Consider the following 23679-nt stretch of genomic DNA (forward strand, 5'->3'; position numbering starts at 1 on the left):
CAATTTAACCTCTAAACCTTCAACAATCACATGATGCATAAAGTTTTTCCCCCTTAGAGTTGATTCAGCCTTTTGGAAGAATGCATAAAGTTTTCCCAGAAATCCCTAAACGTCTATTACACATTCTTTTTCCTTGCAACCTATACAAATAAACTTACTCCCACATGGGAACATATTCAAATTTCCCAGTATGGTGAAAATCAACATCAAAATGGGGCATTTGATTTTATATTGCAATTCAATTATCAAACTATATTCAACTCTTGAACATACTGATTACTTCCATCATTTGACTCAATTAAATTATTTAGCTAGTTTAGGGTATTTAGATATGGCTTTTTTCATTTAGGGGATGTAGTCATGTAGTATGTTAATCCATGAGATTATAATATATATTATATATATATATATTTTGGATCCCATGAGGTCATATATATATAAATATATAAATACTGTACTAGTGAAAACTTTTGGGACGGGTAAAAATTGCGTAATAAGTGTTGGTTGTAGGAGAAACAGATCGTCATCAACCAGGATTTCTGACAAATCTCTCAATTTGATTCAACTGGGAAGCAGGGGCTCCATACCGCATGTTAACTTGTTGGAGGAAAAGCGCAAACGATACGATGAAACATCTTCGAATGAATTGAGGAGAACAAATGGCGAACTATAGTAGAAGCCACCATAACAGGATCCGAAGGACACCTCCTCTTTCAATTACCCTCTATATTTTCCTTCTCTTTGCTTTATCGATCTTCATTTTCAGTTTTTACAGTAGAGACATCTTAGAAGATGACCAGAAGCCTCCCTTTTTATTGGAGTCCGAGCAGGTCCTCTTTCTCATCTTTGGATTATTATTATTTTTGAAATTTGGTTTATTTCACTTGCTTAAGTTGTTAATAGCTTCGATTTGCGATTCTTATAAATGGCGCCGTTGTAAAATTAGTGAAAGAATGGATTTTGATTGTAGGGTACTTGTTGCAATGGTGGTTTGAATTCTATGAATTTAAAGCTGATAGATCATAGATGAATCGCATCTTGGGGCATTTTCCCAGTAAATAAGCAGTTTACCCCTTTGGGGATATATTTTAATGATAAGCTATTGACTACACTATGGCCTTCTTCTTGAAGGTTAATAATGGCCCATCATTGGAATTTTCCTTTAGGCCTTATCCTTTTTTTTTTTGGCTAAGGAATGGAAAGGGCTCTGATGTTACTCTTTTAATCCTGATAGACCCCCATATATGATTAATTTTATTAATTAGTACTCCGTATAATTTTTTAGTGGTAATGATTTTAAAACATTCCATCTCCTTGCAGAAGGAAGATGGACATCTCTGGGAGGCTCCTTATAGCCATGGGCTACGCCAGTGTGTCAAGCCTACTTCTAGATATAAAGGTTTTCTTCTGTAATTTCACCTTGCAGTAGCAATTTTGACTGTTATATCTGGTGCATGGCCTTCAAATTTAATTTCATAGAGAGCATAAATTTTATTTGCATGCTGTTGATGGGCCCAAGATGCATTCTTCCATTTGCTACAAAATCTTTCCCTTAATTAGTCTTGTATGATGTGCTTTTTTCAGCTGCACAAGGATGGGATCGCTACTTGACTGTTAAAAGTAATGGGGGTTTAAATCAGATGCGCACTGGTGTAAGTTACACCCATTTCCTTCCTTTAGTCCAGGAGTCATGCTTGTACTACTTGACCTCATGATTACATGATGAATGGATTTACCTTCTTTTTATACTAACCCAGTAATTTTAAGGAATGAGTTCTTGAAACTGGTCTCAATAACTTCATTTCTCTTACTTTCATTCATATTCTGCTTAATATTAAGTTTATAGAATGCGATTGGAAAAAGTTTGTTGCCAAAAAGTTAACTTTCAGCAAGTTGTTGCTAACTTTAGCATGAAAACCAAATGTACAAAAGGTGTTCTGGAACTCTCCCATTCAGAGATATTGCCTGGCGTAAGGGAAGATGTTTTACGAATATACATGTCATTTTATGGGTCAACTCTAGGATACCCTTGATAGATTCTATGGCAGTGGTATTTAACTCCAGTGTGAATTGAATTATCATGTTGAATTCGTTTTGCAAGAAATATATGAAAATAAGCCTTGTCAATTGAATTGTCGGCTTAGAGTGCAAAGCATATTAAGGGATTATGACCATTGGGGTGAATCAAAAGTTGGAATAACTACTTAGAGGATAGGGGTCCAGACTGAGTAGCCATAAAAGCTAAAGCCAGGTATATGCACTAATTTCAGGATGTTAGGCAAAACTGCTTCTTTAAATTGGATTGGAGGATTTACCCTAATTTATACACTTTCATAGCTTCTTGTGTTTCTTTACAAGGAGGAGAAATAGATGACGATGCTAACTTTTGAAGCAAATAGTTTCAGATAATCTCCTAATGAATTGTGATTTGAAATTTGTTAAAAATATATTAATAGGAATTATTTACTTTGTTTTGCTTATAGATAGCTGATATGGTCGCTGTGGCTCACATGATGAATGCGACTTTGGTGATTCCTCAGTTGGACAAGCGTTCGTTCTGGCAAGATTCAAGGTTTTTGTGACTTCCTAATCTTGCTTTCTTCCTCTTTCTTTTGCACCCCAGTTCCTTCCGCTTCACACCCTCACCCCCTTTCAATCTCTACATACATTGCTACCTATATGTTTCTGTCTCTTCTTCTTCTTCTTCTTTTTTTTTTCCTGAATAAGTCTGCAACAGATATTCCTACTGATTTCATTTGCCCCAGAAATTTGATTTTTTAAAAAAAAAATCTTTTGTATCACTTCTGTTCTAATAGGCTAAAATACAGTATTTTCTCAGATATATTTGATGAACACAATTTCATCCAAATGTTACAAGGAGATGTCAGGATTATTAGAGAGCTTCCACAAGAATTAGAATCTGTTCATCGAGCCAGGAAGCACTTCACATCCTGGTCTGGTATGGGCTATTATACTGAGATGAAGGAATTATGGAAGGAAAATCAGGCATGTTATTTGCTTCAGTTTTTTCATGACACAGATATGTAAAGAAATACAAAAATGCAGAGACTTTTTGGTAATGAAATTATAGTGGTTTAGCCAGGTTGGAGACTGTTATGTGTTGTCTTAAATAAAGCCATTTGAAATCCTTAAAAGCATTAGTAGACATTCGCGAAGAAAGTTTGTGTTGGATAACTAATTTGTTAACATGCTTTTAAAAACTGGTGTGAGACAAATGTCACAGAGCAAAAGAAATTGTTAGGCTTAATATTTCTAACCTCAGAAAATGATGATGTTATCTATGACATGGCAGATGAACTTTTGAAGTCCAAAAATATATATGAAATCAAATATATATATATATATATATATATATATATATATATATATATGTATGTATGTATGTATGTATGTATGTATGTATGTACATGTGTACATATTTACCATAATTTGGTTTCAATATTTATATATATATATATATATATATATATATATATATATATATATATATATATATATATATATATATATATATATATATATATATATATATATATATGTACATGTGTACATATTTACCATAATTTGGTTTCAATATTTAACTTTGATATCGTTAAATCTTTTGTACAGGTCATTCATGTCGCTAAATCTGATTCTCGACTTGCAAACAATGATTTGCCTCTTGATATTCAGAGATTAAGATGTCGTGTTTTATATCACGCTCTTCGCTTCTCTCCTCCTATTGAGAGCCTTGGAAAGGTTAGAATTTTTTTTCAAGAAACCTGCCTAGTAATGATAAATTATTGTTTATCTGGTCACTGTTACAACTACACCAATGAGTGTAGAGTTTGATTTTCTTTCCAGAATCATGAAGCATTTCTGAATTGTTTATCTGGGCAGTGACACATTATTTTACATTAAATAAAATATGTACAGGGTGTGTAAAGGAAACGACATAAATTAAAGTTTCTCCTTTGTCATTGCTCATTTTTCTCTTCTCATCAATAATTGAATAAGATTTCATAAAGATGTGATGAATAGGATCCTTCATAACATCTGAGTAGGTAAATTTTATGCTACAATATGTACTTAAAAATGTAAAATTCATTTAGAAGGTATCCCACAGGGATTCCTTGTAAATTAGGCTCTGAGCATACATGATGGTGATACCACAGAAGCTTGTGGAGCGGCTGCGATTACGAGCGCCAAGATACATTGCACTTCATTTGCGGTATGAAAAAGACATGCTGGCTTTTACTGGCTGTACATATGGTCTTACTGATGAAGAAGCCGAGGAGCTTAGAGTGATGAGGTATTCTCTCCACCCCCTCTCTCTCTTTCACACCCACGTGTCATACGCACTTGTCACCATGTAAATCTGTATATGTATTTTTCATTTATGTGGCAATGCTGTGCAGTAGAAGCTTGCATCATGTGTCTGATTCTATTTTTTTCCTTTATTCGTTAAATTTTATAGGATGCTTTTATTTTTCTTTAAAGCATTTTGAGTGAAACTTGCACCATCTAATCATGTATGTGTATATTTTGTTTACTGAATCATGATAGCAGCTATCTCAAATTTAATTTAGTGACTTTGTCATGGTTCAGGTAGCAAATCTTTCTTTATAATCCCTTTAATGGTGGATTCATTAATATCTGAGATGGAAGATTATACTTTGACCTATTCAATGACTTCAGTAATCTTTACTTGAGGACTAGTTGTCCTGATAGCTTATTCTAAACTCAAAATGTTACTAGGGAGAATACAAATCATTGGAAGATCAAGAATATCAATTCCACTGAACAGAGAATTGGTGGTTTCTGTCCTCTTACGCCCAAGGAGGTTGGAATATTTCTTCAAGCTCTTGGTTATCCCAAGTCAACAGTGATTTATATTGCTGCGGGAGAAATCTATGGTGGTAACAGTCATCTTTTAGAGCTTACATCTCGCTTTCCAAATGTAGTTTCAAAGGTAAATACTCTTTGTTTACATCCTCTAGTGACTGCAGTTCATAAGATTTCACTACTTTGCTATGTTATCTAATTGGCTGGCTAAAATTCCCATTAATGGCAGGAAATGCTTGCAACCCCTGAAGAACTGAGAGAATTTGCCAATCATGCATCACAAAGTGCAGCACTTGACTATATTATCTCTATTGAGAGTGATGTTTTCGTTCCATCACATTCTGGTAATATGGCAATAACAGTTGAGGGGCATCGTAGATTCTTAGGCCACCGGAAGACAATCACTCCTGACAGGTACTCAAAAAATTATTTCAAAATTTATTAGTTTATTATGTCTTTCCTCAGGAAGTTACAAAATGTCGACTTAAAGTATTCCTTAACTAAACTGGGTTTGGAATTAAAATACTGAAAGAATGGTGAACATGGATTCTAACTCCTGACTTCTTTGTCTCCATTTAACACCAGCAAGCTTTCTCATGACGTCTCCTTTATTGATCTATCATGAGCATACCAAATTCCAATTCTGTTCTTCCTTTAACACTCACAAAGGACAGGGCATTTTGTGGGGCCTAAAAATTGCTACATGGAATGAGAAGTTGCCATGACACTTCTATCTGCTTTTTGAGCCCTGTTTTGCTACAGTGCGATGCAAAATGCACTGAAGGTAGCTCTTTCTTATAAAAGAGAGAAATTCCTCTTTCTCTTTGTTGGACCGAAGATGGATCTCACTAACAACATCAGTTCTGTTACCTGGGAAAATTAGGACGTGGCCTTGACTGTCCTTGTGAAGTAGATATGCTTCCTTATATATAAGTATTATTGGCATTAACTACTGCTCTGCAGGAAAGGCCTGGTTGAAATATTTGATCGGCTGGAAGCTGGAGAGCTTGAAGAAGGGCAATCATTATCGCATCTAGTGAACAAATTGCACAAGAACAGGTGACAGCGGTTATTTGTTTGCTTGTATAACTATTTCTTAGAAAACACGACTTGAGATTTGGGTGTAATTATACATATCTCGTTTTGCAGGCAAGGCGGTCCTAGAGATAGAGAAGGCGCCCCCCAAGGAATCAAAGGGCGAGCACGGTTCAGGATGGAAGAACCTTTTTACCAAAATCCATACCCTGAATGTATATGTCGTCCAAAGAGAACTCCAAGATGAGGCATAGATTTCCTTCCAGCCTGCCAGTTTTCCTTCTTGTGAGTTGTTGAAATTATCTGAAGTAATTAATTTATTGTTACTGATGGACTTCTTTTTAGTGCCATCTTAATGTATTTTTCTGATTTTCTCAATTTCCTAATGTTCTTCCCTCATGTAACATTATTTTGATATGTCTTTTTTTTTTTTTTGAAAATATTTTGTTTCTATAGTGCTAGTGAAAACAGTGGTGTGGATCTTGTAATCTGGGATATATTCTTTATAATGCACTTGTGAAGTTAAATCAGAGTCCCAACATGTCAGGCACTAGGTTTGAGATGAATGTTGATTGGAGGTGCAATGAATTTTCTTCACAAAATAATGTTCATTAATGTATTCATCAAGACTTGTAATTATTGTTGAGAATAAATATTAAACAACTTATATGTGAAAATGAAGTGAGGCAAAATAAAATTCTTAAAATGTAAGTATATGTACATTCAAAGAAAAAAAACATCAATTTAATTTTTGTAATTTACATTAACTAAAAAAAAGGTGAAATCCATGATTATAATAATATATTTGGCTTGTGAAATGACAATTTTATTTAAGTGTTGTAAATTATTATATTGAATAATAATAAATATATATTCATCCTTCATTAATTAAGATTATTATACATTATATATTTAGAGAAAGTCTACCGTGTCGATTAGTATAACAAAAAAAGTTTTGAGGTCTGTAAGGGAACAATGTAGATATCGTGGAAACAATATCTTGATACAAAGTTTACAACTTTTTTTGTATTCAGTTTTTGTTGTACATTTTTAACTTCTACTATCAATTTTATTAATTCACGATTTTGAAATTCTACCAATTTTAGTCAATATAGCCAATCAACAACAAAATCTAATAGGAAAAAGTCACATGGTGAATTTTTAAGGAAACTTTTGTCAACTAATTTGTTTTGCTCTCATTGAATAACGTTTTATTTATTTATTTATTTTTTATTTTTTAAATCGTCACATCTGCTATGACAGCTCTCAATGGGAGCATAGCACATTAGCACCACTGGCATCCTTAATTAGAAACAACATATTCGGAGTAGTTGTGGTTCGTAATACTTTTGTTAGCTCATAATACACAATTTTTGTAGGTCTCACAATGGAAAAAAAAAAAAAAAAAAAAGAAGAAAACTTATGTCTCATTTTGTCTGTCAGGTTTACAATTCATTGTTCAAACTAACTTTTTTTTTCCTTCATTATTTTTTTAGTATTTTCAATTATTTTTAATTTTTTTTAGAGTTTAATAGTACTTTTAATGTAATTTCTAAATATATAAATTTTATATACTAATGTTAAATTTAATATCATGAAAAATTATCCCAGTGAATGTTTTGTTACTAGGTGTGTCCACATAGTGCGTTAACACTTTTTCTTTTTCATTTTCCCCATCTTTTCTATCTCTCTCCTCTTAACGTAGTGGTTCGTACCGTTTAAAAACACGAATAGAATAAAAGGTGTTGGTTTGCTCCCATGACTAAGGTCTAACTGATGGACTAATTGCACGACTCACGATTTATCTCTACAATGACTCTATGAGCGAGATTTTGTGAGTCTAAAATTAATTTTACGAAAAAAATCACCTCATTATTAAAAAAAAAAAAAATTGACAAAAACTTAATACTCTTGGTTTACTCTAACAAAAAAAAAAAATAAAAAAAATACTATTCCTACTCCCTCTAACAAAATTTTTTATATTAACATTTTCAATGAGACCCACATAAAAATAACTAATCATCCTTAATATCATGACATTACTGTTATCATATGTTAAATTGTACTCCGTACTACCAAAATAAAATTGAGGAACACAAGGTTCTGGGTTTTGGTTGTGTACGGGAAATCCGATCACCAACATAAAGAGAAATGTTACGATCAGTACTTTTTTGTCCCCACTTCACTCTTCCTTCTTCTTCTTCTTCTTCAGTCACACCTCTACTCTCTCCTACATTTGCTTCTATTTTTTAGTAATCTGCGAACCCCTTTTCTCCACATTCATTTCAGAAGCTAAATTCTGTCATAGTCGATTCACTAATTGCTTTTCCCATCCGATTAAGACTAATCAGGTACCGCTTTATCTTTATCTATCTTTTTCTTTATTCGAAAAGTAAACATATCTATCAATTCACAGCAAGTTCACATGCCATTGGCTTAAAGAAGGGTTACTATCAATGTTCGATTTTGATTTTGTTTTTTTTTGTTTTTTTTGGGACATGTCTTTTTCTCAGGCGTATATGATAGATGTTGATTTCAATGATTTGTGTTCATACTTTTGTCTCTATCTATCCAATCAGTGTTGCACCCCAACTGCATGCTTAATTGCCTACTGTTTGGTTTCTTCCTCAGGAGTTGCATTTAAGGAATTCTTCCCATTTTTTTGGGAGGGGTTTTACTCCTGCCGAATATGAGATAATTTTTTTTGAAGATTAGTGTATTGAATCCATAATTGATTCGTGTTTTGAAAAATGGTAATTTCCATTTTCCCAGTTGAGATCAAATGTAGCTTCTCTGGGAACTTTCTTTCTTTTGGGTCTTCAAATTGTGAATTTGTTTCTCAAATCAAGAATTGTGCATGACTACTTGGTATGTTAAGCAAAATAGTTGCATTTCTTTTGTTGTTCCTCTGAATTATAGTATGAGGTTTTGGAGATCTGAGTAGTAGTAGATCCAAATTTGATCAGCACAATTTATCCCTTGTTTGGGAGGGGAGATGGGTTGCTTAACATCTAATAGCAAAATAGAGATGTATGCTGCCGTTTCAAACAGGATTATTGTTATTATTATTATTATTTTTAAATTTAAGAAACAAGAAAAGTTGAGAGAAGCTATGATGATCTTAAATCTATTTAGCATTTGGATGGGATTTTTAGTACTTGTCTACATTACTGATCCAGCTGACAACACTAAGCATTTTGAGGGAGTTTGGAGTCTGACATGTTTACCTTACTGATCCAACACTCGGTTTCAGTTTGTTTGGCGTCTCTCTTTTTATTCTAGGCACCCATTTTGTTTTTGAGAGACTGAGCATACTAGCTAGCTGATCCAATTTGAGTTAATATGCTGGTGTTTTTCCCTGTAGGTTTATGGTGGAGATCAATCTCTTCTTCCATTACTGTAGCAACTCATAACATGAAATCTAGCGCAAGTGAGATGTCCAAAGCACAGAGGTCCAAATCTTTTCAGAGGGAAGGGCCAAACTGGGTCCTAATTGCTGGCAGTGCTTTAATAAGTACCTTATCAATTCGTTTGGGCTACAAGCTCAAGCAGGTGCTTGATGAGAAGGAACAGAACAGTGCCGATGATGCTTTAAAAGGTCTTGCGTACTTCTTGGATTATGGGCTGTCCAACTAAATTAGTCTTGCTCTTACTTTTTGTAGTAGTTCAAATGCAGGAAATGAAAATCCTACCGAGCAAAAGAAGTCCAGGAATTGCTATTTGCAGTCAGGTTCGAATTGTTTAGTCCAAGATGACGAAAACTGCTACAGCTGCCTTTCAGGTCTGGAAACCCTCAAGCCATCCATTCAGAGCTTCAGTTCTGAGATTTAGTTTTCATTCCAACTGTCCCTAATTGATTCTCTTAAACTTTAATGTGACAGGAACCAGACCCATGGTGAGACAACATTGCAATGACCCAGTGTTGAGAGATCCCAAAATGACACTTCCTCTTGTGATGGTTCCTGCTCCCGAGTTCAGTAAAGAGAATGGTGAGGCCTGGTTGTCCTCCACTGACCGTCTTGATCTGCCACAAAAGCCATTGCACAACTCGAATAGTTGTGAATCACTCTGTGTCTCCGAAGCAGGTTCTGATATTTTCCTCAAGCGAGAAGTGATACAAAAGTTGAGACAACAGCTGAAGAGAAGGGATGAAACAATACTAGCGATGCAGGAACAGATTGTCGAGTTGCAGAGTTCTCTGAATGCTCAGCTTTGCCATTCTACCCATCTTCAGTCTTTACTGGACGTTGCGAATAGGGAGGTTTTTGAGTCAGAGAGAGAAACACAGAGGCTGAGGAAGGCAATTACAGATCATTGTGTTGGACAAGTGGATTCTTCTGGCAATCCCCCAACAGGACGTATATGGCCAGTAGAAGGAAGAAAGGATTTTGCAAATGGCCATCGTGAAGTTGAGAAACATTTGGGATCTTCAGAGAAGGAGAGAGCAGATAGGAAACAGATAGAAATGCTGAAACATGAAGTGGATGGATTGAAGGAAGCGATTGAAGGGAAGGAATACCTAATCCGGAATTACAAAGACCAAAAGTCTGAACTCTCTATGAAGATCAAGGAGTTGCAGGAGAGGTTGGATTCTCAACTCCCAAATATTTTGTAGGCAGAGCCATAGCTTGTGTATTCTTGTTTGGCTTCCATCCCACTTCTTCTATTCCCTTAACTTATTTCAGTTCCCAGACAATCCCTTCGTTTTCTTTGATTTTAATTTTATTTAGCCTTCCATCCATATTTTTTCTCCCTTCTGTTTGGTGTGCATATGTTGAAGGGAAATTTGAGTTCATTTCATAAAACAATAGCAAGTTCATCATATGGTTTGATGGATCTTTTATTGTTTCTTCTTAACATTCAATTTGTTTTGCATCTGATTTCCCATCTCCACTTCTGGCAATTGTTATGCATATTCTTCTTTAAAGTTCACCATCAAATGTTTTTTCATTGGTCCAGTTTCCTACTAGTAATAATTCCAACTTTTCACTATCATTTCCTCCAAAATGTCTTCATTTATTACTGTAGATACATTAATAAAAGTTATGTATATTTGTTAGTTCAAGTACAAAACTTATAGACAATGCTTATTAGGTGGACCATGGTCTGTACAGCTGCATGTACTATGCATATGGTGAATTTGCGATATATTCTAAAAATAAACATGTATCAAGTCCATCTAAGATGATGATTGCGGGCAATCAATCTCGAGTGTTAGTTCCATAATATCGGATTTTAACTAGACCATTTGATAATAATTATATTTGGTTCATGAAATAACAATTCTATTTAGTTGTTATAAAAATATTATATGGAGTAATAAGCATATTCATCAATAGATTAATTACAATTGTATTAAGATGATTTAACAATGGGTAATGATAGTATAAATTGATTCAATGTGCTTGAGAACTTTATTATAGGTGACATAATATTGATATTGTATATGTATTGAGATACAAGTCATAAGATATTTGAGGTATAGTAGCTCGGGTAAACAAAATCAAAGGTCGGAGAATCCCGAGCATGTATGTGCTTTAGAGAGAGTAGGGAAGCATCCCCTTTACATCAAATGCGATATTTATGGAGGGAGAATGGGACACATGTTAGGCTCTCGGCATGCCCGTCACGTGTCGCGCATACAGTGGGTAAGTTCGGGAGTAGTGCCTTGTCGGTAAGTGTGCTTAGATTCTTGATCGCCTACTAAGAGGAGTTGGAATAAGGCTCGAAATCTAGGACTAAACACTTAAATAGCCCTGCTTGGGATGATCGTCCCGACCTGAATTGATCGAGGTCGATCACAAAGCGGCAAAATGCTACCGCTGCCTCCAGCTAACCCAGTTACCGCATTGAGGTCAACAAGGTCGAGTTTTTGCTCGATCAAGGTCTGGAATAATTCCGCTCGACGGCCCAACCGGATACTGAGCAGATGTTTGGTAAGTAAAGGGACGTATATACTGGGAATAATCCCTATCAAGGTAATATTAGTTATTTGTAAAAATATGTTTGGTAAATTAGTAATTTAATATTAATAGTTAACCTGTAAAATAACTTTAATGATATAAGTATATTTTATTATTTATTTAACTAATTGTAGAGTAAGTTGAGCAATTTGATATTGAATGATGAGCAATAATGACATTTCCTTTCCATCATGAATACAAGTTGTTGAAGAACAAAAATCACTTTCTCTGTGAACTATACATTTCCCTGTAAAATTGCTGCTATCTTGCAATTGTAGTATTACTCAGCATCCTGCACAGAAAAACATCAACTATACTTAAATCCTGGATTCAATGCCAAATTGACAATATATATATATATATATATATATATATATATATATATATATATATATATATATATATATATATATATATATATATATATATATATATATATATATATGCACGCACCATTAGGTGTGGTGCATTTATGCATACCTAATAGTGCAATATGCACCGGCCGCATAGGAAGCTCTATCCTCATTTGAACTAGTATCTATCTATATACACACACACACATCGTGTTATTTCTTGAATTCATCCGCAACCCAATATGCATTTTTTATTGACAAATGAGATTAAAAGTGCAAAAAAATTTCAGGAACCGATAAATACTCGGCTAAAACATGTACTATTAGCAGGCAGCAACGCCAGTTTTTCGTCTTTCTTGTTATCTGCGGCACACTAGCACTGATATAAAGGCATACCACCAAAAAATCAGTTTTTTCATACCCTATTTAATGATCCTGGGTTTCAGAAGTAATGCAGGTTGTCATCATCTCGTTCTAAGGACACATGATGTTCTAGTTTAATATTTCTAATAGTTATATGTAGATGGTTCAGTTAAATAAAGAATTCAATTACAGAAAGATAAACTATCAACAATCTCAAATTAGAACTAAGTGGTAGTGGGTGATATTGCCATTGTCGTTTATCCATCAGAAAAGTACCATAATTTGAAAATCGTAATGTTTAATACAGACATATCAAAGAAATAATATATCAGAACTCTCTTGGTGCTCACATTTTATTATGATATAAGCACATTGCTCGTTGGTTGTCTCTTGTATATAGAGGAAATGCAGAAGAAATCACGGTGAACGAGATTTTAATTGCAAGTAGAGCAAGAAACTCACCTTTCCCGGAGAGTAGACCTGTATGTTGCATGCAGATACGAGAGGACTATTTCGTTCCACACATCAGGTACTCCGGGTAGACACCAGTGGCTACAGTCAGATAGTGAAGGATTGTCACTCCAAGTACCGACATGGGCATCGCTCCTGAATGCAGCCATGGGAGTTATATGCAAAACAGTAACGGGAACAATCATACTTTTAACAACATTTAATATGGCGTCCGAGAATGAACTATATTCCTGCCCTCCAGTCTCCGAAAGAGGTTGGTTTGGCACATAGCATTGCCGCAGAGTTAAGTTCCTGATGCAAAGTTCATCACGCAATTACTCGTTGAGCCAACAAAGGTAATATGCGAATGGCAAAAAGTAGCAAATAGAAGTGGAACTAAAACAAACACTATTACTATTCGGGTAACAATACCAAAAGAGGTTAGCTTGGGCAACCCGACCAAGTTGGTCAGGCTGTTGGCTTGGTAACCACAAGGTTCCAAGTTCGACTCCCAGTGGGAGTGCCTATTGACCTTATTGATTTGAGCCGGTAAACTATGGGCAACCTAGGCTGGTTTACCTTCTTGTGGTCCTCTGCCGACTAGGGTCACAAGGTGGGATTTACCCAATGCATACCCTCGGATAGTGGCTGTGGGTTTCCTCGTCACTCAACAAAAAGAAAGTATGCAGCATTCTTGTACAAACATGGTTGGATACTATCTTGAAATATGGAGTTTGTATAATTATTAAACGGTTAAGTGCTAATCTAGAAAGGCAAATGCCATCTTAAATAATGCTCCTTTTTTTTTTTGGTCAGACCACGAGGTGTCCTATGCAGGCCTTAACTATAAGAGACACCTTTAAGCCCGTACAATACTTCGACTAATCCCTGTTCGCACCGGGCAAGCCCAATTAAAGGGCAAAGTGCTGGCCAGATTGGTTTTTCCATACAAGAGCTCCTTTATAGATAAGAAAAGTAATTATCTGCAGTTACCTCCAGTGAGATGGTTCATATGTTCTGAAAAAGACACGCGTTCTATTAGGGTTAATGTTGGCATCGACCCAAGATGCCCAAGTTTGTAGAGCTGTTCTGAAAGCCATGGGTATCGACATTCCAAGTCTGATTGTATTACCAACTTGAAAATAGCATCCTCTGTTAAGAAAAGGGCAAACGAGAGCAAAATCAGCCTCCTGTGGATGAAGTAACTAAAAATTCAGAATATCCAGCTCATCACTGTTTTCTTCTTCTTATCACTTCTTCTGCATACATCATGAATTAAGTTTAATTTTTAATACATATATGTTGGAATGTACTTATATAAAAAGAAAACGTGGATGCAAGATAGAAGTGAAGAAAAGAGAAATCTTTATCCATGCTAATAAGTAATAACTAATATAGAGAGCTAGGATGAATAGAATGATGGGAGAACAATGAAAAAGTATGGTTCTTTCCAACTTTCATTACAAAGTTGGAAACTTTGTTCCGCTTTTCAGTTGGATATTTCCATTTGCTAAATGGCTTAAGCTAGAAATCTATGTGAAAAGTGTTGGACATTATATGGTAGGATTATATTCAGCGAAATCTATGTGAAAAGGGAAGAGAATACTTACGTTCCAAAAAGCTTTCCCGGCACCCACCACTGTCCAGAATTGAATATGAGTATATCTGCATTAGTCCACTCGTGACTGATGGCATCCATCTTGTCGAGTTTAAGCGTTGATCTAACTCTTCTCGGTCCATATTTAGCTGACCAATTGTGTTGGACGAGATAAACCGATCTGTAAAACTCGATGCTGAAATTAAAGGAACTGAACCTCACCCCTAAAAACCGAATCAGCTTTGTAATCTTATTCCCATTGACTTCGAAAACACTACTCTTATCTTGCACGCCTGTCATCAACAAACATATCAAAGATTCCCACTGTGTTCTACTCATCGAATCACCAACAAAAACAACTCTTTTGTTTCGGAGCATTTCTAAAGTACTATGCACATGATATCTCGGAATACCACACGACCTAGGCCTCCATTTCCACCTGATATAATCCCCATCTGTTCGACCGTTTGCCAAACAGTTAAACCCTTGCTCTACAAAGGGGCATTCCGAAGCAATGTACAATGGATAACTGTTATCTACAACCCAATTCCCGTCATATATATCACACTCACTATTGGAACCATTAAAGGCGGTCTCCGTATCACTAAACTCATGAAACGCCTGGGTAAAACTTGGCAGCACATACAAATAGCCACCACTAATCGCCAAGAGGAATGTAACCACGGATCCAATCACAATGAGTACCCGGAACAACTTTTTAACCCAGTTCTTCCTACTAAATCTAGGGCTCCCAAGATTTGATCCCCTCGGCTTAAATGAAACACTTCTATTGAAACTACCCATCCTCTCTACAGTTCGCGTCATCAGTCATCAAATTTGAATGAATGTTAGTAAGTTGCATTTGATTTTAACTGCTCACCAGATGCCCAAAATATACACACACCAGATTTCAAACCCACACAACAAGCAACCAAGAAAACACCAACTCAACTAACACCTCACCAACCAAACACAAAACAATCATTCCATCCCCCCAGTAAAAATCTCAAAACTTGGCCTAAAATTTCCCAAAACTCATATACCCATTGCAAAGATTCAAACTTTTACACCATAACCTAAGAGGAAAAAGCTGAGCATCCAAACCCAGAGCCCAGATTATCTGCCCTTTTGCAATCTTGCGGCAGCGCGAAGTACCCTTTTGCAAATCTTGCGGCAATGCGAGGTACCCTTTTGAAAATCTTGAATGTATAGTAAAAATATAAAAAAACAAACGACGTAATCGTGAAATCAAAAGCATAACGAATGATCGCAGTGCATGAAAAAGGCAGAGGATTAGAAACGCTTACCGCGGGGGGCAGTGAGGGAGCTGAAGATTTTGAGATAATGAGACTCCAAATCTTGAAATGAAAGAGATGGAAGGAGGAGGGTGGTGGACCTGGTGGTGGTTGGTCATGGGAACCGATTCTTGAATAATATAATTGCAGGGTTCTACGTGGAATTGAGAGCAGTATGGTCTCAGCCTTTCTTTAATCTAAACTTTCTTAATCAGGATCAAATATGGTACATGAATAATGGCTAGGTTGTACCTTGTCTGTTGTGAATTTTAGATTCTGTTTATTCAATGAATTTGGGTGACTAGGAAATCCCGCCTCATTATTTAAAGGTAAATTTGTTTTTGATTATAACCGATAAATTAGTTTAGATTGTGTTATCAATTTAAACGAAGAAAATTCATAAATTTTAACTACTATGTAGTATAATTATACATTTGTTACATTTTTAAAAGGATGGTAAGGATCAAGTCATGATAAAGGAGACAATTGAGAAAGAAGGTTTATAGACTACTCCAGCTGAAATCGATCAAACTTGTAATATTATTAATTCAATGAATTTGATTGACCCTAGCTTTAAATTAGTTTAGATTGTTTTGATCGATTTAAACTAAAACAATTTATAGGTGCTAACTACTATATAGTGTGATTACACAAATATTACCATTTCAAATGGACGGTCAAGGATTAAACCCATGGGATAATTGAGAAAGAAGGTTTATAAGCTAAAGCTGCTCCGTCTAAAATTGAACTTGTAATTTTTTATTTTTTTTTTTGTCAGGCCATGAGGTATTCTGAGTAGGCCTTAAATGTAAAAAATATCTTTAATTCCGTACCATGGATACTCAAACTAATCCACATTCGCAGCGGCCGACCTGATTAAGAGACAAAGTGCTGGTCATAACATATTGGTCCTGTTTGATAAATGATGGTTAGCTGATAGCTGATTGGGTTAATTATATAGTATAACTAGTTGATAACATTAACTGATTGTAGAAAAATATTTAGTAAATTACATGTTAGCTGATAATTATTTTGGTATAATTTTTTTCTCAAAAAGCTAATTGAATTTAAATTTTGTAGCATTTTAAAATTACAAAAATCTAATTAATCAAACATGATTTTTTAACCAACTCAAACATTAAGCCAAAATTCGCCGATAAGCTAATTTACCAAATAGGACCCATTATATTTTTTAATAATTTATTTACCAAACTCAAGTATACGTATAGGGAGAGAAGGAAGCAGAGCATGTTGAAGGAAAAACAATGGTGGACTGTAAGAGAAGATGGAGGAAGTGAAGATACAGTGTAGAGCTAAACCAAAAATTAAAGGCTAAGCTGAATGACATAAACAAAAGTTTAAAATCTGAAAGATTGATCAAGAATCAGAAACGGAGGATGATGGTGGCGGTGGTGGCGGCGGATTGTTTTGGGAAGAGAGTTTCAAGAGCGGCGGGGAAGGGTGGAAGAAGGGATCATCGGTCCAGTTTTTCTCCCCCCAGTGTCTAAGCATGCTCTTCCAGTTACACAGCCGATCCGTACACCTCTTCATCCGGCGATCAGTGATTTTGATTTTCCAGTGGCCGTCGGGGAACTTGGCGGCCGCCGCCTGCCGCCGGTCCCACTCCAGCTGCGCCTTCTGCTTCGACCGCAGCAGGCAAAACTCGCGCAGCTCCGGCGCCATGCTATCGTGCACTCTCCACCACTTATCGTGCGCCGCGTCGCTGGCGAACTCCTGCAGGATGTCCACGTTCCAGTTGCAATCATAGTCGCGGTAGCACAGCCACGGCTTGTACCCTAAGTAGTGGACGGCGTACAGCAGCGGCGGCTCCGCCGCGAAGAGCTCCGTCTTCCTCTGCTTCACCGCCGCCTCGTCGCCCACCCAGAAATGCTTCAGGAAATTCATGTGCTTCGGGATCCGATGCCACCACGTGAAGATCTCGTTCAAGTAGCCTTGATCCCCGCCGTTGTAGGATTCAATCTCGTCGATATGATCCATTAGGAGCCGGAACGTGCAATTGGACGGTTCGATCACCATCACGCCGGAATTGAACAGAGTGCCGTTATTCCCGGTCGCCGAAATCTCCGGCATTCCGAACAGAAAATCTATGTTCCTGAGAATAAGCAAATCGGCATCAATGAAGATGATCTTATCGTAGTCAGTTAGCTGCCATAATCTGAACTTGCTGTAATTCCATTCATTGTACGCGTCTTTCTCGGCCTTAGGGTTCCTTATTCTCTGTATCGTCCGAATCTTCCAGCCGGCGGCTTCCAGTCCACTCCGGTGGTACTCGCCGATGCTATCATCAACAAGAATCACCAGGTCCCGGGTCGATCCCGCCATTCTTATGCTCTGCGCTGCAGCTATGGCTCCACACACGTATACATGAGCTGAATGCAGAACCGTCGCATAAGCCTCCCGCTTTGGCTCCCCTGCACGCCCTGTATGTTCAAATTCAATCTTTCAGAAGCTGAGATTCGAACCCATGACCTTTGATATGACTCTGATATTAAAAGTCTAAGATGATACTTGGATTGCACATTTATGTTTATGTTATATTATATGCTTAACAAAAACAGACCTTTAGCACCAAATGGGAGGGCAAGTTCACAGGATCCAACCGGGAGATTGAGCTTGTCTCTGAGGACATTCAAGTCAGGTTTGTACAGCCACGAATCGCCATTTCTGACCACGAGCTCCCGGCAGGGGAAAAGGTTTGGGATTGGGAAGCATTTGGTGACGAAAAGCAAGTGTACAGCTCGGTTGCCTTTAGCAGAAGTGGCTAAACCAGCAGCCGAGATCTGCAGGTGCAGCCTGGCTATGTCTCTTGACCAGTTCCCTTCATTTCTGCAAGGAAGCTTCACTGCAATGAGGTCAATTCTCTGCCTTGGCACATCAATCTTGGGAAGAGAAGGGCAGCTGGGAACCTCGTCGAGCTGTTCTTCGTCGATCCATTCCGGGTACAACACTTCCCAGCTCACATTCTGCCCTGCATGTTCAACCTGCAAAACTGTCAGGTTTGCACTGGGAATCACCTCTTTCCATTGCTTGATCTCCTGTTTGTCGAAATTCAGCACTCCAATTCCTAGGATTTTCTCGTTTTCTGCTAACTTCTTAACAACCTCCGACACTTCACCCCAGTTAACATCAAGGTCTGATGCATACCTGGGATCTGAACCACCCCAAATCCACATCCTGTTCACCAAGCTCATCAGATCAGCTCTGCATTATAATAATAACCATGAAATTGAGATATATAGGAGCTGCAAGCTAGCTCACCGGGAAACAGAGCCGGACGAATTGTTGCGACGACAGCCATTTGGGGTGGAGAGGAGGATAATGAAAGTGGCGGTTACCAACAAGACAAGCACACATTTCAGTGGTTGCAGTTTCAACCTCGTACCCTTTTCTTGAAAGGGCTGTTGGAAAGGCTTCACTGTATCTTCAACTTTGATCTTCTGCACCCTTCTTTTGTGCACATCTTCTCTGTGTTAGGTTGAGCACATATATAATATATAAACATAAATATGCAATCCAACTATCAGATTAAATTTTTAGTTGAGATGAAACACATGCTTCAATTTTGTATCAAAACCAACCAATGTCGGGGTAACCCCAGCCATCGGCAAGTGATCCATACTTGTCACTAGTTCGAATTCTTGGCTGCCCCTGATCTGAATGGATCAGCTATGAGTAACCTAGACTGATTTACTTCCTTGTGACCCTTTGCGGGGTAGCTAAGGGTCACAAAACAGGGTTTACCTATACCCAAAAGGTTTGTGGGCATGTTGAACATATATAATATATAAACATAAATGTGTAATCCAACTATCTTATATTACCGCAAAGGAATCACATTTCACTGCAAACATCAAGAAAAACATAGAACTAACTCACATGGATCTCTGTCTGGGCTCCATCAAATTATGAGTTTCTGGGCAAGATTCCTGGAAGATCAGGCTGCAATGGAGGAAAGAAACATGGGATCTTCACAACATAGAACTAACTACTCAAGCATCCCTGGAATCATCCAAATAATCAAGAATTTAATGAAAAAAATATTCATACCAATCATGCATTATATAATATATATTCATGAACATACACTCATCAAAGAAGAGTTTCCATATTTGCACAAGATATTTTGATGATATTCAATCTGGAGATGAGTATATATATACATATACATTTAAAGAAAATGGTTTTAGAGAAAAGAAAATTACCTAGGAAGGGGCAGGGAGAGAATCCTTTTATGTTTGAAGAAACAGCAAAAGGATTAATATAGTCATGCAATGCTTCAGTTTCAATCCTTCTATTGTAAATTAAGATTAAATACTTTATAATAGGAAATAATATATATATATATATATATACAACTATATATGTGTATGTATAGATATACTATATATATAGATAATGTATTTGCTTGAGGTGTACAGAATGTATTTGTCTGGTGGAACACCAGAAACCAAAAGTCTATTTCAAGGGAAAACTATTTGTTTACTGTCACCAAATTCTTTGCTTCAAAATTTCCAATCCAAATATATACAAAAATGTGTGAAAAAGATGTAAAATATTGCTTTCATTTTCCACTCTCCTAATTCCCATTAAGTAAGACCTAACATCAATTAACCCATTAACTAAAAAAAATGAGAACAGATAAATGGATAGATAAACGGCTAAGGTTGCTGAAATAATAGGAAAATGATCTCGTAAATTTTATAATTATTAAATATTGTAAACTTGAAAGTTTGTAATAATTATAAAATTGAACACTAAAGCCTACGAAGATTAATGAACCATGATGGGTGGTTGTGATCAATTCTCACTTTTTAGAATAAGATCGTGTTCTCATTTGATCCCCTCTACACGTACACACACACACACACACACACACACACACACACACACACACACACACACACACACACACACACACACACACATATATATATATATATATATATATATATATATATATATATATATATATATATATATATATATATATATATATATATGATGGTTTCAAAAAGATATTAATACAAAGAATTTTGTTTAATAATTATTTGGAGCATGCACGATGTCAAGTAGATCAGAAGCAAAAAACAAAACTATTGAGCAATAGGATTTCTACAATTTTTTTATGGGTTTAGATATAGCTAGTGTGATGAAATCGAAAAATTTAGGTTATAAAAAGAAATCTAAATTTGTATAATGTATTTTTGACGATTTAATAATGTCCACAATGGGAATTAATTGTACTTCTCCATTTTATTTTTTTTTTGGTACGACGTTGTACATCTCCATTACGACAGGGGTTGGTAGCCTGGATTAGGTCCATGAAAAGAATGTGATTACGATTATGATGTAAAAATGGTGATTAATAGGTCACATCTCACTTATTCCAAAAGGAGAAATTCATGTAATCATTTCACAAACATGCTACATTACTCTTAATTACAATGAAAAAGTATCAAGTATTTTAAGAATATAATTATTACTTTTCAATATATTTTATTCTTTAAGTGAAAGGAATTCATCCATCTTTAACCAAAAATCAAGAGTTCGATCCTTGACTTTGGGTATGGAGCAACCTTAAATCTTCAAACCATTTGTCCCACTCAAAAGAGGTGTCTACCATTCAACGAAGGAATTATAACTCATGTTGAATTTTTAGTATATTTAGTTCTAAATTAATAAATTTATTTGAAAAAAAAAATCAATTGAGTTACGGAGTATTATGTTTGCATACTTTTATTATTTTATGTGTTAATATAACTAGTAAATTTTATTATGTGTAAATAATTTTAATGTTATTGTTTTTAAAAAAATTTAATAAGATAATAAGTTCTTGGTACTCATATAAGTGGAGTGAGGTTTTTTTTGAAAAAAAGTGGAGTGAGGTTTCCATCCGTTATAAATCGTGAGTGGTAATTTAAAAATAATGGTTGCATTACTTTCCTTTCTAGCTAGCATGTTCCAAAATAATGCATGCTTTCATAATTTAAAAATCATTTACTCCCGTACTTTTTATTTTAAATGATATTACATTCTCCTCTTTATTTTACCTTTGAATATTCACTTATTTATGGTAATATATTTGATTGGTTCACAAGTAACCAATCGAATATAAAAAAGTTTTATTTGTCATTCATATAAACATTATAAAGTAAGTTTTCATTTATTCAACTTATTCTAATAGTTTTATAAACTCATGCAAGAGGTGTTATAACCTTACTCTAATAGTTTCAATAAAGTTATAAACCCAGGCATGTAAGAGGTATTAGATGATAGAATAAATAATTAAAGATTCTATTTTAAATTTTTAAGGAGTTCCGCTTGTGAGTGTACATCTACTTGAAAGACATTTTTAATTTTTTTTTTTTTTTTTGGTGTACTCAACCGTCAAACACAGTGACTAATTCTCTCGCTAAATTATAAGCACATCTTTTGGATGAGGCAGCGAGCCTGGAGATTTAAAACTGCTCCATACCCAATACCAAGGATCGAGCCATTGACCTTGGATTAAAGATAGATGAATCTCGTTTTACTCAACTACACCCTCTAGGTTAAGATGTACCAATTCAACTATGAGTCCAATCAAATCATTTTTGGAGTTATTCAATCAAAAATAAAACCCACAAGCTACAGAGTCAACAATTATACTGTGGACCATGGTTCAAAACGACAGATACTATAGTGTATTTAAACTGACACTGTCTCACATATTATTTTTATTATATTATCAAATGAAACTGCAATTGAATTGAACTGAAACTGTAATTGTTTTGAAATGAAACTGCAAACTTGTATGTATGAAGAATCAATTATTTTAACATTCAAACCAAGACATAGGTTCAAGCAAAGCATTCATTTTTGAAGATATATGATATTTTTTTTAGGTACGAAAGAACCTCAAACTTAAAAAAAAAAAAAAAAAAAAAAAAAAAAAAAAAATCACTTAAAAAGATTGGAATCAAACCCTCAAATTAAAAACCAGTTAAATTAAATTAACCAACAACCCTCAAACTCTTTTTTTTTTTTTTTTTTTTTTCTTACTAGTAATATTACATAAATCATCAAAATAAATAATTGCCACCGATCCGAACCCCTCGCCGGCCTTCAGCATAAACCAAATATGGCGGTGGCGACACAAGGGGGCCATGTTGGAAACGATGTACCAACTTATCAACCTGCTACAGCCCACCCTCTTCGACCCAACGAGGTTTTGTATCACTTACACTTTTACTATTTTCTTATTATAATTATGGAGACCTTGAAATCATTCTCGATCAGCTCCAAGGTAAATATCATCATCCCAATGTTAGTCCCGCAATAACACTAAATTCTTACTAGACAATATTGGCAATATTGTTAGACCTCAGTCGAATTGGTCGAATTTAGCCCCTACTCGATTCGAGACATGACCATGTGGCTTATGATGTGGTTAAATAGTTAATGTCCACCTACTATCATCGATATGACAACCAAACAATCAAAAACTCTATGGTTAATACACTGATATTAGTATCATGTGAAATAAAACTAATCTAATTAAACTAGTCATCAAGACTTTATTTGTGAACCACTCCGTCAGTGCCTATCATATGAGTTTGATTTTTGTTAACATATTTTCGTTCAAGTTCATCATACAAGGTATTCCTATTACAATTTATCTCTCAGTATACATTCTCAAGTAGTGACTACAAATTTCTCTTATCAGAGAAGAAAAAAAATATACCATTATTGCATCATCTTACTAAACCCTTTTATCC

General features: G+C 35.6%; 4 protein-coding genes across 9 annotated transcripts; 2 read left to right on the top strand and 2 right to left on the bottom strand.

The window, feature by feature from the left end:
* Positions 1–515: 515 nt before the first annotated feature.
* Positions 516–6419, top strand: LOC109172766 (uncharacterized protein At1g04910). The gene is made up of 11 exons (XM_019322026.1): positions 516–830; positions 1321–1399; positions 1585–1652; positions 2484–2572; positions 2829–3006; positions 3631–3759; positions 4176–4312; positions 4759–4972; positions 5075–5259; positions 5809–5904; positions 5995–6419. Exons 1-11 carry the CDS (start codon positions 660–662, stop codon positions 6125–6127), a joined length of 1479 nt encoding a protein of 492 aa, XP_019177571.1. The 5' UTR covers positions 516–659; the 3' UTR covers positions 6128–6419.
* A 1578-nt stretch (positions 6420–7997) lies between these two features.
* On the top strand, positions 7998–10783 carry LOC109172453. Of its 4 annotated transcripts, none has more exons than XM_019321611.1 (4): positions 7998–8231; positions 9245–9478; positions 9557–9661; positions 9762–10783. In XM_019321611.1, the coding sequence occupies exons 2-4, from the start codon at positions 9295–9297 to the stop codon at positions 10493–10495; spliced, it is 1023 nt and encodes a 340-aa protein (XP_019177156.1). In that variant the 5' UTR covers positions 7998–8231; positions 9245–9294; the 3' UTR covers positions 10496–10783. The 4 variants fall into 4 exon arrangements, with proteins under 4 accessions (XP_019177156.1, XP_019177153.1, XP_019177154.1 ...); XM_019321609.1 differs by lacking the exon at positions 7998–8231 and adding an exon at positions 8421–8748; XM_019321610.1 differs by lacking the exon at positions 7998–8231 and adding an exon at positions 8421–8633.
* Positions 10784–11995: 1212 nt separating this feature from the next.
* LOC109172451 (protein trichome berefringence-like 7) lies at positions 11996–16187 on the bottom strand. Of its 2 annotated transcripts, XM_019321605.1 has the most exons (5): positions 15914–16187; positions 14620–15805; positions 14003–14161; positions 13022–13321; positions 11996–12135 (listed from the first exon to the last, which is right to left on the bottom strand). In XM_019321605.1, exons 2-5 carry the CDS (start codon positions 15429–15431, stop codon positions 12105–12107), a joined length of 1302 nt encoding a protein of 433 aa, XP_019177150.1. In that variant the 5' UTR covers positions 15432–15805; positions 15914–16187; the 3' UTR covers positions 11996–12104. The 2 variants fall into 2 exon arrangements, with proteins under 2 accessions (XP_019177150.1, XP_019177151.1); XM_019321606.1 differs by lacking the exon at positions 15914–16187 and having other exon boundaries at positions 14620–15883.
* A 940-nt stretch (positions 16188–17127) lies between these two features.
* On the bottom strand, positions 17128–20142 carry LOC109172446 (UDP-glucuronate:xylan alpha-glucuronosyltransferase 1). 2 transcript variants are annotated; one of them, XM_019321599.1, is made up of 5 exons: positions 20125–20142; positions 19799–19921; positions 19181–19387; positions 18483–19096; positions 17128–18342 (listed from the first exon to the last, which is right to left on the bottom strand). In XM_019321599.1, the coding sequence occupies exons 2-5, from the start codon at positions 19819–19821 to the stop codon at positions 17279–17281; spliced, it is 1908 nt and encodes a 635-aa protein (XP_019177144.1). In that variant the 5' UTR covers positions 19822–19921; positions 20125–20142; the 3' UTR covers positions 17128–17278. The 2 variants fall into 2 exon arrangements, with proteins under 2 accessions (XP_019177144.1, XP_019177145.1); XM_019321600.1 differs by lacking the exon at positions 20125–20142 and adding an exon at positions 20007–20027.
* Positions 20143–23679: the final 3537 nt, after the last annotated feature.

Source organism: Ipomoea nil, unplaced genomic scaffold, assembly GCF_001879475.1.
Source record: "Ipomoea nil cultivar Tokyo-kokei standard unplaced genomic scaffold, Asagao_1.1 scaffold0418, whole genome shotgun sequence".
In the NCBI taxonomy this organism is placed as follows: Eukaryota; Viridiplantae; Streptophyta; class Magnoliopsida; order Solanales; family Convolvulaceae; genus Ipomoea; species Ipomoea nil.